The sequence below is a fragment of the Zootoca vivipara genome, chromosome 4 (assembly GCF_965207765.1).
Source record: "Zootoca vivipara chromosome 4, rZooViv2.hap1.1, whole genome shotgun sequence".
NCBI lineage: Eukaryota > Metazoa > Chordata > Lepidosauria > Squamata > Lacertidae > Zootoca > Zootoca vivipara.
Window position 1 is genome coordinate 81,376,214 of NC_142587.1, and position 17,406 is coordinate 81,393,619.

Sequence of the window (17,406 nt, forward strand, 5' to 3'; positions counted from 1 at the left end):
TGTGCTAATCCTCTATTATTATTCCATTTTTCTCTTTTACCATACTTAGTCTTAAATATCACACAGTCTGAACTTACGGTCAAGCTAAAATGCCTGCCACGAGAGCTCCTGCTGGCTCATGCAAAACACACAAAAGCCTCTCAAGAATCATACTAAATAATTCCCGTAGCAATCACAAAACTAAAGCAACAATCAGGATGCCAGAATATGACTCCCACTTTGTGGGCAACCTTTAATCTAGGCTCGTGACTCATTGAGCAAAATGAAGTTCACCAGCTAGCTTGTCGAACCTAGTGCACAAATTGTGGGGAATGGGGAGGTAATAAAGCTTATTGTGAAACCTACAAGCCTCATCCCCTGACACATCGACTGTCAAAGGATAAGGGGATGGGTCCCCTTTGACTTCTACCTCCCTGTTCTTTGATCACAGTAATAGGGTTTTCATTTATCTTCTATGGAGTTCCTAGTGGCTCTTTGAGTTTGTCCTCCTAGCTAACTCTCTTCGTCATTCACTTGCTGGAGTTCTTGCCTTGAGGCCTTGATCCTTTTGGAGGTGCTTTAAATACATAGTTAGGATGTGTCATAATTCTAATAGGAAGCACAATGCCTTCTTTTACCAATAGATGGAATGCATGACCAAACCAAGATAAAGGCAGGGAGGCTACCGGTACAGAGGGCCGCAAACGCAGGTAGCAAGCCAAATCATGTTCTTCAGGGGCCATCACAAAAGCAAGTACGACTGCCTTGTGATTCAAACAAAGGTCAAGCCTTGGGCGTGCTTGATAATCCCCGTTTTTGTGGAATTGGAAAATAGATCTGACCCAGAGAATTAGCTGAGCACCTAGATTTAAAACATGGGGCTTAGCACACTCTCCAAATGGAGAGAGCCCAGCAGAGTTGAAAACACTTTCAGAGTTAACCTGCAGCATAGCCTGGAATATAGGTTGTTCAACCTTTTTTGCATACCCTGTTTACTCTGTCTTAAAGCACTTGCCCCACCCTCTCCCTCTCTAGCAATGAACAGACCACACACTGTTAAGTAAGTTTAAAATATTTACTCACTAAATTCAAAGGTGTGATTCATGTGTTGTCCCACGCAGCAGCAAGAAGCCAGGTAGATTACTCTTGGGTGCAAAATTCACAATATAGTTTCAAACATGCAGTCTGAACTTTGAGCAAGTTCAGACCCGTCTGTTCTGGTCAGTTACATGCTGAGAAGACAGACAAAAGAAAATAAACAGCTTCACATCCTCCCTCACAGAGGTAAGAGGGCATGATCACCTGAGTCTAGGAACAAACCTCTCTGGTCTTAACCCCTTCATGCACTTACGCTTAGTTATGTTCGACTGCAATTTCCCAGTGTTCTTAAAATCCCAGGCAGACCACAAAAACAGAACACTGAGTGGACCAGCTTATATATGGCCGATGAACTGCATTCTGCTTTATGGCAAACAAGCTTTGTAGACCTTACATAAGCCATTACTAGCTTCCTCCAGCCCCTAGGCTCTGAAGGTTAAAACTCCATGGTGCTATTGGCTGTTGTACAAAATCCTGCAGAATGAATAAGGTGTTCTAGGTGGATAATTGTCAGTATTTGGAATGATCAATGAAGCCGTGTTGATTGTGTGAGGTGCGGTACTATGGGCTGAGTACCATGAATTATATGTGTATAATGATGAATATAAATGTATTTCAATATACAATTTAAAGTTATGGTTGGAAAGCGCCATCTAGTGGTACAGGAAGGGCATGTGCTACATGTACGTAGCATGAAGCCCTATGGTACCACTTCAGCAATCATGGCTTCCCCTTAATAATTCTGGGAACTATAGCTTGTCCACAATTGATTTTAACAATCAATTCTTCATCCCAATAACTGTAGCTCTGTGAGGGAGAACAGGGAGCTCCTAACAACTTCCCAAGACCTTATATAATCATCACATTTATTTTTTGGCCACTAACTAGTAAATATTTTTAAATGAAAAATTGGATTTGTAAAACTTATAATAATGTTTCCTGCTTTAAAAATAAAAGCAAAGTCCATTAAATTAATACTGCATGTGTTTCCTGAAGGCTGGTTTTATTAGCTATCAGAATGAACAGGACGGCTTGTTGGGCACTGATAGGATGAAGTGAGACTGTTTGACTGCAAAATAATAATAATAATAATAATAATAATAATAATAATAATAATAATATGTAACTAGTTACATCAGACCGTTATCTTTCTATGCTCCAACACTGGGGTTGGTAACTTCCTGTTTTTCTAGGGCTGCATTCATGCCCTCCAACATCTTGAGCCCCCAAACCAGGAAGTGTTTCTTCCTGCCAGTGCTCCCTCACGAGTCACACGTCCTGCATGAGACAGACCACGGAGCCCAAAAGATGCCTTTTTCATAGCCTTGTTCACACAGCAACCGAAAATGCCCTTTTGGGGTGCCACCCAGAAAAAAATGTGCTGGGGGGGGAAGTGTTGTTTCCCCCCCCCCGGACGAGATCTTGGTGTGAGATCATGTGAGATCTCATGGCACACAAAATGGCTGCCGTGCTCTCCCACGAGAAAACGAGATGCCTATTTTTTTTCCTGTGACACTTACAGAGTATGTGCATTTCCTGGCAGGGCAGGGGGAGATACGTTGGGAGTCGTGTGCAGATAGTAGGCAGGGTCAGAGCCAAAAAGTGTGTAGGGTCACACACTTTATGGCACTCCCGTCCAGGGGCGTACCCAGGATCAAATTTAGGGGGGGGCAAGGGGAGGGGCCACAGTGGGAATGTGGGCGGGGCTACGTGGCCTGCACCTTTAAGCTGTTCAGAGGAAGCTGCCCCAGGCAAAGCTCCGGAGGCGCACAGGGAGCGTAAGCCTGGGGCCCCCACGCTGCGCCCCTCAGCCTTTTGCTTCTAGGGGGGGCAACTGCCCCCGCCCATGCTCCCGTCTATCTGTATCTTTTTCTTTTTTCCACCCCCTGCAAGCTATATGGAGAGGGACAGATTGCTCTTGTCAAAGATCTGAATGAGGGCCACGTAAAATTCCACCACCAAGGTCTCCACATTAACTTATAGGGCCACAGGTTGCCCACTCCATTCATAAGACAACAGACGTTAGCTCTGACCTTTCTGTTAGTTCACCTTGGGCTACTCCTCCTCATAGGCTAAAAATTAATCTTGCTATGCATCCTTTACAGCAATCAGAAGATTATCTGTGCATCAACACGGATAATATTCTGGTTGCTCTAGTATGCATGGCCGGATTAATTGTTCGTCTATTAGGAGTATGAACATAAATTCAATTTTGGATTGAAAACACATGGAATATAAATCATATGGCCATGCAGCAAATGATTAATACGGATTTTCATTTGCAACCATGCAAATTTTGAGAAATGGCTTGGTATGTTGCTCTGCAACCAGCCTGAAAACTGCTACATAGATTTCTTTCTTTGTTTAAAATATTTATATTTCACCCTTCATTAAAATTTGTTCCAGAGTGGTTAACATAATGAAAAGAGTATGCTGTAGCCTAGTCAGCAAATAGATTTTAGTGATAAGCTCCCATAGCAGGCACCATTCAGGTCGCTGTGTTATGATAGTTCTATATCATAAGCCCATTATAAAGCTAAATAATACTATGCAGATTGTGCATCCCTTTACATATTTATTTATTTATAAACTGCATTTTCATCTAGAATATAATGAGGTGGTATACAGACTGAAAACACACTATTACAGTAAAAAACATCAAGCACACCAATAGGAGCTGTTTGGCAAAGAATTCCAGATATGAAAGGCTTGTCTGAATTAGTTTTTTAGAAGGCATCTGAAAACAAGCAGGGATGACTCCTGCTGAAGTACTATTTGCAAAGAGTTCCACAGGGCAGGGCCAGCAACCTTAAGGGCTCAGACCCTGGTAAAGTTCAGCTGAATCTCAGGGGCAAGTGCTAACATCAACAGTGTCCCATGAGAAGACCTCAGCAATTGAATCCTGACACACATACAGTACTAGATATTATTGTTCTTCGGTTGTTTCCAATTCCCTCCTGTGCAGAATGTCAGTTTAGTTGAGAAACATCATAGTAATGTGTACTTTTTGCCCATCCCTTTGTTGTTATTGCATATATGTGTAAGGGATAGAAATTATTATTTAATTTGAATGAAGAATTCAAATGCTATATGACTGTGAAGATAGGGACGCAGGTGGTGCTGTGGGTTAAACCACAGAGTCTAGGGCTTGCTGATCATAAGGTTGGCGGTTCAAATCCCTGCAACAGGGTGAGCTCCCGTTGCTCGGTCCCAGCTCCTGCCAACCTAGCAGTTCAAAAGCACGTCAAAGTGCAAGTAGATAAATATGTACCGCTCCAAGCGGGAAGGTAAACGTTTCCGTGTGCTGCTCTGGTTCACCAGAAGCGGCTTTGTCAAGCTGGCCACATGACCTGGGAGCAGTACGCCGGCTCCCTCGGCCAATAACGTGAAAGTTATTGGACCTAATGGTCAGGGGTCCCTTTACCTTTACCTTATGACTGTGAAGGAAAGTTCTTACTTATGATTTTAGAAGTGTCTGTCAGTTTGCATTTTTTTGGTGAAGAAAGTATTGATCTGATGTTTAGAGAGATCTTTCCTATTCTAATTAATTCAAGAGGGTTCTGGAAGCTTCTCTGTGTGAACAAGCTAGTGCAAGATGGAGGTTTATAACTGACGAGGAATTCTCTATTTTGCCTAAAAAAAACAGGCACATGGTTCCTGATGTTTGGGTTATGCCTTCGGAGAAGCTGAACAGCTGGTTTGGACTGCTTCTATTATATCTTTCACTCAAGGTCATGCTGACTATAATAATAGGCCAGAAGGGGCCTGAGTTTCTGTGTTCTTCTGTACATAGTACACTTAGTGTTAAGGTTTTAGTTTTATTGTTAAGTTATTGTAAGTTTAGGTTAATTCTGCTGCAAATTGTTTTCTTATGTACAGTGCCAATCCTGAATGTATTGGATTTGTGACCATTATGCTCATTTACCTTCAGTAGCAATAGTAAATTCTGGTGGAAGAAATATAGTTGCCTCTGATCTATTTTGGGGAGGGGGGGATCTTGCAACATGTTTCAGGTTTTTACTCTGCTAACTATACATTGGAGTTCTGCCCTGGATCAATGAGTGGAATTTATAACATCATCATTCCCACCGAGTCCAGTGGGACTTACTCCCAGGTAAGTGTTATAGGATTAGAATCTAAAAGGATCATTTTTAACGATCTTCTAGCAATTAAAGTACCACTGAGCTGTAGTATTTTATCTAGTGCTTGAGATGGAAGAAAATAATCCTGCCTATGCGCAACTAAATGGATATTAGTGACTCAATCATATCCATATACAGTAATAAATTTAAAGCACTTCAACAGTCCTGACTTCTCCTAAAGAATTATGGGAACTGTAGTTTATTATAACTGTGCTGGGAACTGTAGCTCTGTGAGGGGGACGGGGTCCTCCTAATAACTTCCAGCGCCCTTACCAAACCATAGTTCCCATAATTCTTTGGTGAAAGCCATGACTGTTAAGCAATACAGGAGTGGTTTTACCGTAATATATGGTGTGGCAGGCTGGTTTTCTCTGAAGTGTTAGGACCTGATCTGTCAGGAAGATTAAATTAATGATGTACATTCAACATGAACACTTTGTCCAATACTATTAAAAAGATCCTTAAAAGGACTGTCTCAAAAGAACATAAACACACACTGTGTTCCTGAGGAACAAAGTGAAGACAGTATGTGAAATATACAAATGCATCCAACTCATCTTTTAAAGCAGTATCGATAATCATGCCACTTTAAACAGTGTGGGCTTCCTCCAAGGAATTGTGGGAGTTGTAGTTTGTTGGTGCTGAGAGTTGTCAGGAGACCCTATTCCCCTCCCAGAACTATAACAACCAGGACAAGACGGTTTGAACATATTACACCGATCCTGACACAACTGCACTGGCTTCCAGGTAGTTTCCGGGCCCAATTCAAAGTGCTGGTTTTGACCTTTAAAGGCTTAAATGGCTCAGGACCTCAATACCTCAAAGGTCCACTTCTCTCCCTACCCGGACCTTGAGCTCATTGAGATCCTTCTTCATGAGCCTCCACCATGAGAGATATGGAAAGTGTTAATGTTGTGAGCCTCCCCATCTTAGGTTCACATTGTATAGATGTGTAAATAAACCATATATCATCAAGACAACACAGTCTCCACTGTCTCCTTCATTCCAAGGAAACTGAACTCTGGGTAAGAGATTGGGGTGGCGTGCAGCAATATACACTTCTGCCTGAGTCTTAGCATGATTGTAAACATCCATCCTGGAATGACTGACTGAATGAATAAACAACAGTTATGGTGTGGGGATAAATGGTTATGCAGGAGTTGGGGCACTATGGCTGGGTGTTATTGGACCACAACTTGCATAATTCCTGACCTTTGGCCATGCTTGATGAGGCTGATGAGAGTTGGAGTTGAGCAGCATTCTTCATATCTGAAGAAGTGTGCATGCTTAGTTGGCAAACTTAGTTGGTCTCTAAGGTGCTGCTGGAAGGATTTTTTTTATTTTGTTTCAGCATTTGGAAGGTCACAGGAATCCCACACCAGGGTTAAAAAGCTATTGCCTTGTAGCATGGCCCTGATCCTGGGTTTTGTTGTTGTTGTTGGGGGATTTATACAGAGATAGTTCTACAAAGATAAAATTAATGTTATGTTGCTGCAGCCAGTAAAATAACATATTGACTCGTTTTAATAAGCACATTTCGTGAACAATGACTTTGTTAGAACTGAAGGAAGCCCCGAAACCATGCATCCATACAAGCAGTCATTAATTAACTAAGGGTTTGTCTGCTAGCAAAGACAAGGGTGCCCTTTATATATATTATAACACTGTTTTTCAGAGAGCCTCTCTGCTGCAGCTGGCATTCAGCCAACTGCAAAGCATGAAGGACACTTCTCATTTGAGAATAAAGGATGCAGTATGCGGGTGACATTCTACATTATTTGGCATATCCATACAATTAATCATCGCACAATTAAAAGATTTCATTCTAGCCGTTGGCCAATGGTTTGTAGAGCAAGTGTTTTATTTAATAATAGCCTCTACTCCAATACTAGTATGTTTTACATGCAGAAAGCCCCAGGTTAAAAGTCCTGCCATCTCCAGGTAGGGCTGGGAAAGGTGATGCTCAGAAGCTGGAACTGGAACTCTACACATGCCCCAAGACTGTGTTTAGATTGGCTTTTCTTTAGCAATGAGTGTTGTGTCCCTACAATGGAACTGGAGAAAACTTGGTAGTTCAAGCTAAGTTTTGTTCCATCAGGGAAGCTCCAGGACTTCCTATCCAATCTCCAGGTATGGTCTGACCAAGGCAAAACAGAGTGGTACTATTACTTCCATTGATCGGGACACTATACTTGTTGCTGCAGGCTGAAACAGCATTACCTTATTTGCTGCTGCATCACACTGTTGACTCATGTTAAGCTTGCAATCAGTAGACCCCTAGATTCTTTTCACATCCTTTTCACGGCAAGGCAGGTATCCCCCGTAATATATTGGTGCAGCTGGTTCTTCTTGCCTAAGTGTAGAACCTTACATTTATCCTTAATGAATTTCATTCTGTTTCACTTTGGGCCCAGTTCTCCAATCCAATAAGGTCATTTTGAATCTCGATTCTGTCTTCTGTCGCATTGGCTACCCCTTCCAATTTGGTGTCATCTGAAAATTTGATGAGCATCCCTTCAATACCTAAATCCTAGTGTATTTGTAAAGATGCTGAACAGGCCCAGGACACCTCACTTGTCACTTTTTTCCAGGACGACAAGGAATCATTAACAAGCACTCTTTGGGTTCGGTCAGTCAACCAGCTACAAATCCAACTTTCAGTTACCTCATCCAGCCCACATCTTACCAGTTTCCTTGCATGTGGGGTTTTGTCAAAAGCCTTACTGAAATCAAGATACACCAGGTCCGCAGTATTCCGCTGATCCACCAGGCTTGTAGCTCTATCAAAAAATAATAATGAGATTCGTCTTGTTTTTGAAAAATTCATACTGGGTCTTAGTAATCACTGCATTCTTTTCTAACTGTCCACAGACTGACTGTTTACAGTAATTATCTGTTCTAGGACCTTTCCTGGTATCCACACCTGTCCTATATCATTCCTATGGTGGAACAACTGATATAATAAAGGTCAAAGTATTATTCCCTATGAGTGCAATGAATCTATAAGATTTAAGTATATGTTGCAAATTCAACAGATGCATAGCTGCCAAGTTATCCCTTTTTTTAAGGGAAATTCCCTTATGCTGAATAGGCTTCCTCGCGAGAAAAGGGAAAACTTGGCAGCTATGCAGATGGGTGGGGTATTATTTATTATTATTATTATTATTATTATTCTTCAGTTTTTGGTATGGACCTATGTGAAATTTGCAGCATCCATTTAAAAAACACACCATGGGTGAACATTTTTTGGCTAGGTGGGCCAGATCTTTATTCCCACTTGCAGCTCTGGCTCTGCTCAGCACTGGCATATAGTCCCTGATTGTTCTATTGTTCAGGTTGAAAACAAGTGTAGTGCATACAAGCACACATTTGGGAAGCTGCATGTTTTGTATCAGCAATTTTTTTAGGTGTAGCATGGGGTCTCATTTCTGTATGAGTGGCCATGTATGCATGGGAAGATTAGCCTATTATTGTGTGAAGTACAAGAGAGACAGCTGCATTTGGTACAGACATAAGAGGCCAGTTCGAACTATTTGTCCATCTGTATTGTCTTGTATGATAGGCAGTGGGTTCGCATGGTCTCAAGCATACGTTTCCCACATTATCAGATTATTTTTAAAACTGTAATTCTACGGGACTGAACCTGGGGCAAAGCACCAGCTCTATCGCTACAGTCCTTCCCCCCCCCCTTTTTAAATGAACTTTGCACGGAAGAACAGGGTATCTCCAATTCTGTCAGGGCCACAGTGCCTTTGATAGTGAATGACATGTACAAGTTCAGCAAGCCCACCTACTGAATTGCTGTCTGTTACAAAAGCAAGCAAAAACAGTTCAAAATCTGGGCTCAATGAAACTGCTTTACTAATCAATAAATAATTGCTCCCGGGGCTAAATAAGAGCTGCTATTATACTAGCCCAACTTTATTCTCCATGCGCGCTTGCAAGGACGCCCATTCCTTATTTTACTTTTCCTGTTAAGCCCTGAGGCGCGATATTAAAATACCAAAATAGTCCAGGATTGTCTCCGCCGCTTTTGAGCCTACTTGGAAACCGCGTGCACTACCCTTTGACGTAGAAGCCCTTCGCCAGGTACCTCCCGGGCTGCGCTTACTCCGCGCGGAGAGTGACGAACACTCTGCACGTGTTCAAATGCGCTTCCCCCGTGTTCACACACAAGCACACGTTTCGTCCGCATGCATGCTTTTGCTGAGCTCCCGCGGGGCAAACTCGAGCCAGTGCCGGAGCCTCGTTTTCGGGGTCTGCGGTCCTGTTTTACCTCATGGCCGTTTTGGCGCGGGAGACTCCCCCTTTCCCCCTCCCCACGCGCGCGCGCGCGCGCCTCCGCAACCCGCCCGGCCGGGGCGGGAAGCGCCGCCCGACTGAGGCGCTGCTTCGCGAGGCTCTCCCGGCACTGCCCGCTCGCCCCTCCCTCCCATCTCTCCTTCCGCGTCCGCGCCGGGGATTGGCTGGGCGGCCGCCTCGTCCCAGAATGCAGTGCATGGCGCGTCATTGAAGAGAGACCATGATGGCGGCGGCCGCGGCGGCGGGGGGAGCCCCCGAGGTGATCGCCCAGCTGGAGAACGCGGCCAAAGTGCTGATGGTGAGGGCGGCGGCGGCAGCAAGCGGGGCGGGCAGGCTGGGCGGCCGGGGGCGCGGCGGGGAGCCTCAAGTTTATCCGTCTGGGCGGCGAGTGGGAGAGACGCCGCGAGTACCCCTTCTTCTTCTTCTTCCCTGGGGGAAGGCTCCCTTGCAGGCTGCTTCCTCGGGGAGGGACTCCGCGGGGCTGCGCCTCCTTCCGCACGGTGCCGCGGAAATCTCGTCGCTGCCCTCTTTTCCCCTCCGAAGCTGCAGCCCCGTGCGCTCTGGCTATGGGAGCAAGTCCCATGGACCCCACTCCCCGAGGGGGGACTAGCTTCCGAGCAAACGGGCGTAGGATGGGGCTGCTAGTGCCTCTCGGCTTTGGGGCCCCTTCTCCCTCCACAACCCTTTCGCTTCCTTTATGATTGCTTCGGGTTCCTGCTCCTTTCTGCACCATCATAGCCTCTGCTTCCCAAATCCTCTCCATTTCACTCCTGTACCCACGTGCTCAGATCCTTAATCTCGGCTGCTCCACCACTCTTTGCTCTGCTCCTTTTTCATTTTAGAAACATTTTTTCCCCGCTGCGCATCTGCTACAATCAGTATAAAATGACATTTCCCTTCCTTTTTTTTTGCCAACTAGTGAATGTTCCCATTCCCCCCCCCCCCCCCGCGCGCCTCTGTCTCTGCAAGCCCAACCTTCATGTGTCTGGGTTACATAAATCTTAAGATGCTTGTTTCATTTGCTTGTTCTCAACAGTCAAGGCACCTGGAAAATCTGGGCTTGAATAGCAAAACCTTTCCACCTATTAGTATTGTCGATGCAAAGAGAAAACTGTTATTTCAATCAGTGTTTAAAAGCTTTGTGTGAAACAAGGCAGTCAAAGTCACTTTGTCAGTCGGTTCTTAGCATTGAAGCTATCAATGCCCCCATCTCCACCCAAGTACACTTGTTTACTCCTGTAGAATTTTGATGGTTTGGCCTTTGTGGGATTGTGACCATTAATTTTTTTAAAAAATAAATTGTGTGGAAAGTGCTTTGCAGTGTAACTTGTTGCATTTCTGCACATACACGCAAAACACTTGCAACCAGCTTGTATTTCATAGGTTCCTGGTAGCCATAGGTGTCCAGGAATGCCATAGGTGCGTGTGAGTTGACTGAATAACCCACTTGGTTTCTGTGTCTGACTCTGAAGAAGCCAGAGCTGCATAGAAATGCAAAGGGCTAGCAGAAAAGTGCCGGTTCTCTCCTTCCAGGAGCATAGTTAGATCCTTAAAAGGACTTATACCCATGACACATTGGTGTATGCTAATTTATTTGTTTAGATGAAATCTTAGGCAAATTTTGAGGGGGGGGGGAGAGAAACTACTTTGTCAGAATTTTCTTAAAGTTGATGTTTAAAAACAGGAGGAAGGAACAGGAGGTATGGGGTCCAATGCAAATGGTCCACACAACCTGTGCTTTAACATCTCCGCCACGTCTGTGCCAGTCTGCTTTATATAAGTTTTTTTTAAAAACCCCAACAACAACAACAGTCAGGCCTTTAAGTAGGTTTCCATGTAGGCCTTTAAGGATGAGGCTTGTCCTCATGAGCAGCCATGAAAATGCAGGCCTTATAGCAGGCTGCTAAAATTTGTTTTGCGGGCTAGTAACTTTTCTGTGGTTTTTGACAGAGCAATAAAATACTAGAGCAGGGGTGTCAAACTCAAATTCATCGGGGGCCGCATCAGCAGTTTGGTCACCCTCAAAGGGCCGGTTGTGACTGTAGGACTATGTGTCCACTCTTTATTATCATAAATTATTGTCACTGCATTCTATTATTACTGTTTTTTGTAATAATGTAAGCTCATTCCCGCCCCCACGCGGATCACATTCCTGCGTCATGGCGCGTGTGTGGGAGGGGATGTAAACGAGGGAAATTTGAACAAAAGGTGGGGATCCACGGCTTCCGGGGGGGGGGCTCAACTAAACCTTCGGCAGGAAGGAGAAAGCCACTGCTGGGATTAAAAACCTGCAGATGGAAAGAGGGCTTCCCTCTCCCGCCCTGCGCACACCCAAACCCCGCTAGGCAGGATGCCACACGCTGCAACCCACCCCATGCTTTGGAGAGGGGCAGGAACATGCGGTGCAACGCCAACTCCCTGCTTTGCTTTTGCATCCTCCTTCCTCAGTGCCAGAGTCCCTTCCCCTCGCGCTGAAGGAGGGCAGCGGATTTCCTGAGGAGGAAGGCGGCGGCAGCCCCAACGGACGTGCATCTTCGCCTCAGAGCTGCTCTCCCCCCCCCACGCTGTTGTCATCTTCGCCGCCGCCTCTCCCTACCGGGACTGCAGGCAGAGAAGGCTTGAAAACCTCCCCCCCCCCCAAAAAATTCCCCTCCAGCCTACTCAAACCGCGAGGCAACTCCATCTGGAGCCCTACATCACGAGGGGCTGAGAGGAGGCAGCGGCAGAGCGGGAAGAGCAGGAACCCGTGCCGTCGTCGCCACCTCCCTCCCGGCTGCCCCCCGGGGAGCAGCTCCGCCGGAACTGAGAAGCCAAAGGGCGGCTCGGGGGTGGGGGGCAGAGCAAAAGCCAGGCACCCTCCCGAGTGTCTATGAGGAGAAAACGGGGGAAGAGGGAAGAGAAACCCGGCTCCATCAAGAGAGCGGCTGTTGCGTTTCACCTACTTCCCCCTCAGGCTCACTCCGCGTCCCTTTCGCCCGCTCGCTCGCCCACCTCCCGGATGCAGCCGAGGAGAGGAAGGGAAGCGGCAGGCGGCGGCTCCCCAGTGCCGCCTCACTCGCTCTCGGAGACAACAGCAAAGCCCACCCAAAAAAAATCCAGCGCTGCTCCGTCCCGGCACCAACTTTGCCGGCGGCGCCAGTAGGGCTTTCCTACCTCCTCGGTGGGCTTCCTCCTCCTCCTCCTGCATCTCACTTCCCCGTCTGGCCGCTGTGCCACCGCCTCCCTCAGCCTCATTCGAAATTGAAATTCCCTGGCCAAGGCCGTCAGCGCGGCTCCAGCGCCCCGGCCTCCGCCTGCAGCCCCGCCCCCAGTTTTGACCCTCGGCCAATCGCAGGCTCCAGAACTACTGTCAGCGGCTAATGGCGGCGTCTACGCGGGCCACATGACGAGGTCTGGCGGGCCGGATTAGGCCCCCGGGCCTTGTGTTTGACACCCGTGTACTAGAGAAATAGATAAATCTGTCAGCTAAAAGTATCCTCCAACCAAAGAACTATACCATAAATAATATTGCCAAAATGTCAAAAAGTTATTGCTTATTGTCCCAAAATACAAGAAGGTGAGTCATTGGTATTCCACTATACAAGTGGGAAACTGATGCTCTGAATTGCCAATTAATATTTGCTCATACTCTTCTACATGATGTAAGCATAAGTTTAACATGCAAGCATCACACAATCTGCCGTAGCAAGCAGTAGATATGGATATACATTAATGTGGCGCTGTGGTTAAACCACTGAGCCTAGGGCTTGCTGATCAGAAGGTTGGCGGTTCGAATCCCTGTGACGGGGTGAGCTCCCGTTGCTTGGTCCCAGCTCCTGCCAACCTAGCAGTTCGAAAGCACGTACAAGTGCAAGTAGATAAATAGGAACCGCTACAGCGGGAAGGTAAACGGCGTTTCCATGTGCTGCTCTGGTTCCAGAAGCGGCTTTGTCATGCTGGCCACATGACCTGGAAGCTATACGCCGGCTCCCTCGGCCAATAATGCGAGATGAGCGCGCAACCCCAGAGTCGGTCACGACTGGACCTAATGGTCAGGGGTCCCTTTACCTTTACCTTTATAGCATGGATGAAAACCTTACCTAGTACAAAATAAGACACCGTCTTATATTTATTTTTCCTCAAAATAACACACTATGGCTTATTTTCAGGGGATGTCTTATTTTTTTCCCCTCCTCCTCCTCCTGCCGCGGCCGGCATTACTGCTGCGCCTATCACTATGTCTTATTTTTGGGGTATGGCTTATATTCCTTGAATGCTTAAAAATCCTGCTATGGCTTATTTTATGACTACGTCTTAAAATAGGGGAAACAGGGTGTGTGTGTGTTTTGTGTCCTGTTCTTTCTTTAAACAGGCTGGTATGTCTGTGGTTATCTTTCCTGCTCCTCATTACAACCCTTTGAGGTAGATTAGCTTCCCATTGGATCTAAGGCAGGCATCCCCAAACTGCAGCCCTCCAGATGTTTTGGCCTACAACTCCCATGATCCTTAGCTAACAAGACCAGTGGTCGGGGAAGATGGGAATTGTAGTCCAAAACATCTGGAGGGCCGGAGTTTGGGGGTGCCTGGTCTAAGGTGTAGAATGTGGATATATGCTTTAATTTGATTTTAGTTTATAGTTGACTTTATATTTTGAACGATTTAAAGAGTTTTATGGTTTTTACTGATAGTTTTATTGTTTTATTCTTTTTGTTAAAAAACCTCAAAGCAGTTTGCAAACAAGCAGCATGTAAATTTTATGAAATGTTTTAAAGCAAAAAAATAAGATCACCTAGCAAGCTTGTTGTACAAGAGGAAATTTCAACCCAGGTGTCTCTGGTTTAACCCACTGCACTGGTGAACATGTGGTGATATGTAGAAAATCTGTGCTTGAAGAAAGTATTGGATTGCTTTATTGTTAATATTTCAGCTTCATTTGTTGTAGACTTGCTAATGGTAATTTTTTTCTTTGAACTATTTAAATATCTGATAGTACCCGTGATTTTTAATGGGTGGGTTAGCAATTATTGGAAGAGAGAAGGCAGCTTGTGGAGGGCGACTTCTGTATAGTTGGAAACAATGAAGCACTAGAGGCAAACTGGGTTTCACTTCCAATTGAGGCATGTCTCAAATGTAAACACAATTCTCTTGGTGCATATCTTTCACTTAAAAGGTCGGTAGTTTGTGTACTTTCTTGTCATAGAGAACAGTCTTTATGGCTAGGCTGTTTCTACTCTGCAGGTTTAAAATCTGTGGATACCTTTCCTGGGATTTACTATAGATAAGGAAATCTGAGTGAAAAGTCTGGGTTATTATCTTTTGCCAAGAGTTAATAGTACACAGGATAAATTATTTAGCACAGACTTTGGTTTAGGAGTGATTTATGCCTGCTTATATGGGAATGCACTCTATATTTCACTACTGAGCACACATTTATTTCTCTGTGCAAGACATGCATTTGAACAATATACTGTATTGGTTCATTTTTTTTTTTTCTTCCAGCAGCACATTAGAGAGCAACTAAGTTTGTCATTGGTATGAGCAACTTAGTTGGTCTCTAAGGTGCTGCTGGAAGAAATTCTTTTATTTTGTTTCGACTATGTCAGACCAACACGGCTACCTACCTGTATTGGTTCATGTTTTACTGGAAATGTGCATAGATATTAAAAGCATTATGATATTGTAAAGACTTCCCAAACTCTAAACTGAAATAGAACATCAGATTTGAATGTCTTGAACAAAGCAGGAAAATGGAGGAACTTTTGCACTAAATAAGCTACGCTCTGAATCCCTCTGAGGAGCTGTGGAAGAAATCTGCTTAATAATTGAGACTCAGAGATATCTGCAGAGGACTGTAGATTCTGTGTTGGGTGAATGAGTATAAAGTGAGCTATGAATTAATTTGTACCCCTTTGCCAGTGCCATTAAGAGTGTGACCCAACAAGCCCAGAGTACTTCAAGAGGAGGCAAGACAGAAATTTTCATTGTGTGCATCTATTCATATCAGCAGAACACACCAGGTGTGCTCTGTTTATGCACATGCTCCCAATCTCTTACAAATGCAGATCACAACAAAGTTGTACAGACAAAAGCCTTGCCTGATGGGAAAGTACTATTTTTAAAGCAAACAGTCTCCTTGATTGTGGGATGTGTATGTGGGAGGTTACTTTTATGATAGCTATGCCTAGTTTTCTAATTCAGACTACAACATTACAGAATTGAAGGCTAAAATAATTTACAAAACTTTGGTAGCAAAACATTAGAAAAGGAGTGTTTTAATATATACCTTGGCATTCTTCCCATGCCTTTTATTTGAGTTAATAGTAACTTTCTTTGATGCCAAAGTGCATCCCTTGCTTGCAGTTCAGAAGTTCACGAGTTTCCCATTGCTTGCTCTTGATGAGCAAATTTCCCTGATTTTGTGGTACCTTCTCCATAGCTGACAAAAGGAAAGTTGTACATATGGGTCCATTCTTCTTTATGCTTCATTTCTACATTTGTTAACAAGGGAACAGGTTTTTAATGAAACAACAAAGTACAGTTTTGCATTTCGGGGGGTTGGACTAGGTGACACTTAGAGTCCTGCAAACATTACAATTCTATTATTTTAAAAGTGTTCTTTCTTTCTTTCTTTCTTTCTTTCTTTCTTTCTTTCTTTCTTTCTTTCTTTCTTTCTTTTTATGGTAATATCATTCCAGAAAGTCTGCGTGATTTATTGTATTTTTAATATTTTGGTGGAAGCAGCCCAGAGTGGCTGGGGAAACCCAGCCAGATGGGCGGGGTATAAATATATTATTTATTGATTTATTGATTTAATATGATTGAAAATGACTACAGTATTTTACATGTATCAAAAAATTTCCATAATTGCTTCTGTAAAAGTATTTGTTGTTAAGGGTTGGATATGTGTCTTACACTTCAGTTATTTGCAAGTCAGTTTGGAAGCAAAGCTAACCAATAATGGTGGAATTTACTTGCAATTAACCCCTTCTTCGGGACACGGGTGGCGCTGTGGGTTAAACCACAGAGCCTAGGGCTTGCCAATCAGAAGGTTGGCGGTTCGAATCCCCGCGACGGGGTAAGCTCCCGTTGCTCGGTTCTAGCTCCTGCCAACCTAGCTGTTCGAAAGCACGTCAAAGTGCAAGCCGATAAATAGGTACCGCTACAGCGGGAAGGTAAACAGCGTTTCCGTGTGCTGCTCTGGTTTGCCAGAAGCAGCTTTGTCATGCTGGCCACATGACCTGGAAGCTATACGCCGGCTCCCTCGGCCAATAACGCGAGATGAGCGCCGCAACCCCAGAGTCGGTCACGACTGGACCTAATGGTCAGGGGTCCCTTTACCTTTACCTAACCTTCTTCCCCATATAGACATTTTATGTGGTCAAATATGGGAAGGAGCTTAATCTCGCAGGACCAGTGAGAGCACATGAGATTTTCCAGTTCAGTTGTTTGCTTTTTCCTGCTGTGATAGTGTTGAAAGAGATGGGAGGGGCACAATAGCCTGAGGCCCATTCTTGATTTCTCTGTGGACACAATTCTTAGGGGGCATATTGCCCAACCTGGGGAATAAATGTCTTTAGAATTTCAACCTTTGCCAGTAGTTCCTTGAGGTTGTGAAAATCACACACCAGAGATTTTTTTTTTTTGAGTTTTGAAAAATCTCCCTCTCTTTCAATATGCAGAAACACAGCATTCAGAGTACAACAGTAAAAGTGCGCTGCAAAAGCTGCTGAAAGCTTCTTAACGAAACATGTCTGTCTCTTGAAGGCCTCAAAACAAATAATAATAATAATAATAATAATAATAAATTCCTTCCAGTAGCACCTTAGAGACCAACTAAGTTTGTCATTGGTATGAGCTTTCGTGTGCTTGCACACTTCTTCAGATACATTGAAACAGACATCACCAG

At 44.6% G+C, this 17,406-nt stretch overlaps 1 protein-coding gene and 1 long non-coding RNA gene across 3 annotated transcripts in view; one reads left to right on the forward strand and one right to left on the reverse strand.

The window, feature by feature from the left end:
* Positions 1 to 1,074: 1,074 nt before the first annotated feature.
* Positions 1,075 to 9,359, reverse strand: LOC118085222 (uncharacterized). The gene is made up of 3 exons (XR_004692611.3): positions 9,223 to 9,359; positions 7,906 to 7,999; positions 1,075 to 1,211 (listed from the first exon to the last, which is right to left on the reverse strand). It is a non-coding gene; the product is annotated as an uncharacterized LOC118085222 (long non-coding RNA).
* Positions 9,360 to 9,712: 353 nt separating this feature from the next.
* XPO4 (exportin 4) overlaps positions 9,713 to 17,406 on the forward strand; it is a 65,265-nt gene continuing 57,571 nt past the window's right edge. For both annotated transcript variants that reach the window (XM_088668288.1, XM_035115093.3), the window contains exon 1: positions 9,713 to 9,819. Coding sequence is in view for 1 of the 2 variants with exons in the window: in XM_035115093.3 (XP_034970984.1) it covers positions 9,742 to 9,819 (78 nt within the window). In the remaining variant the exon portion in view is untranslated. The remainder of the gene's footprint in view (positions 9,820 to 17,406) is intronic.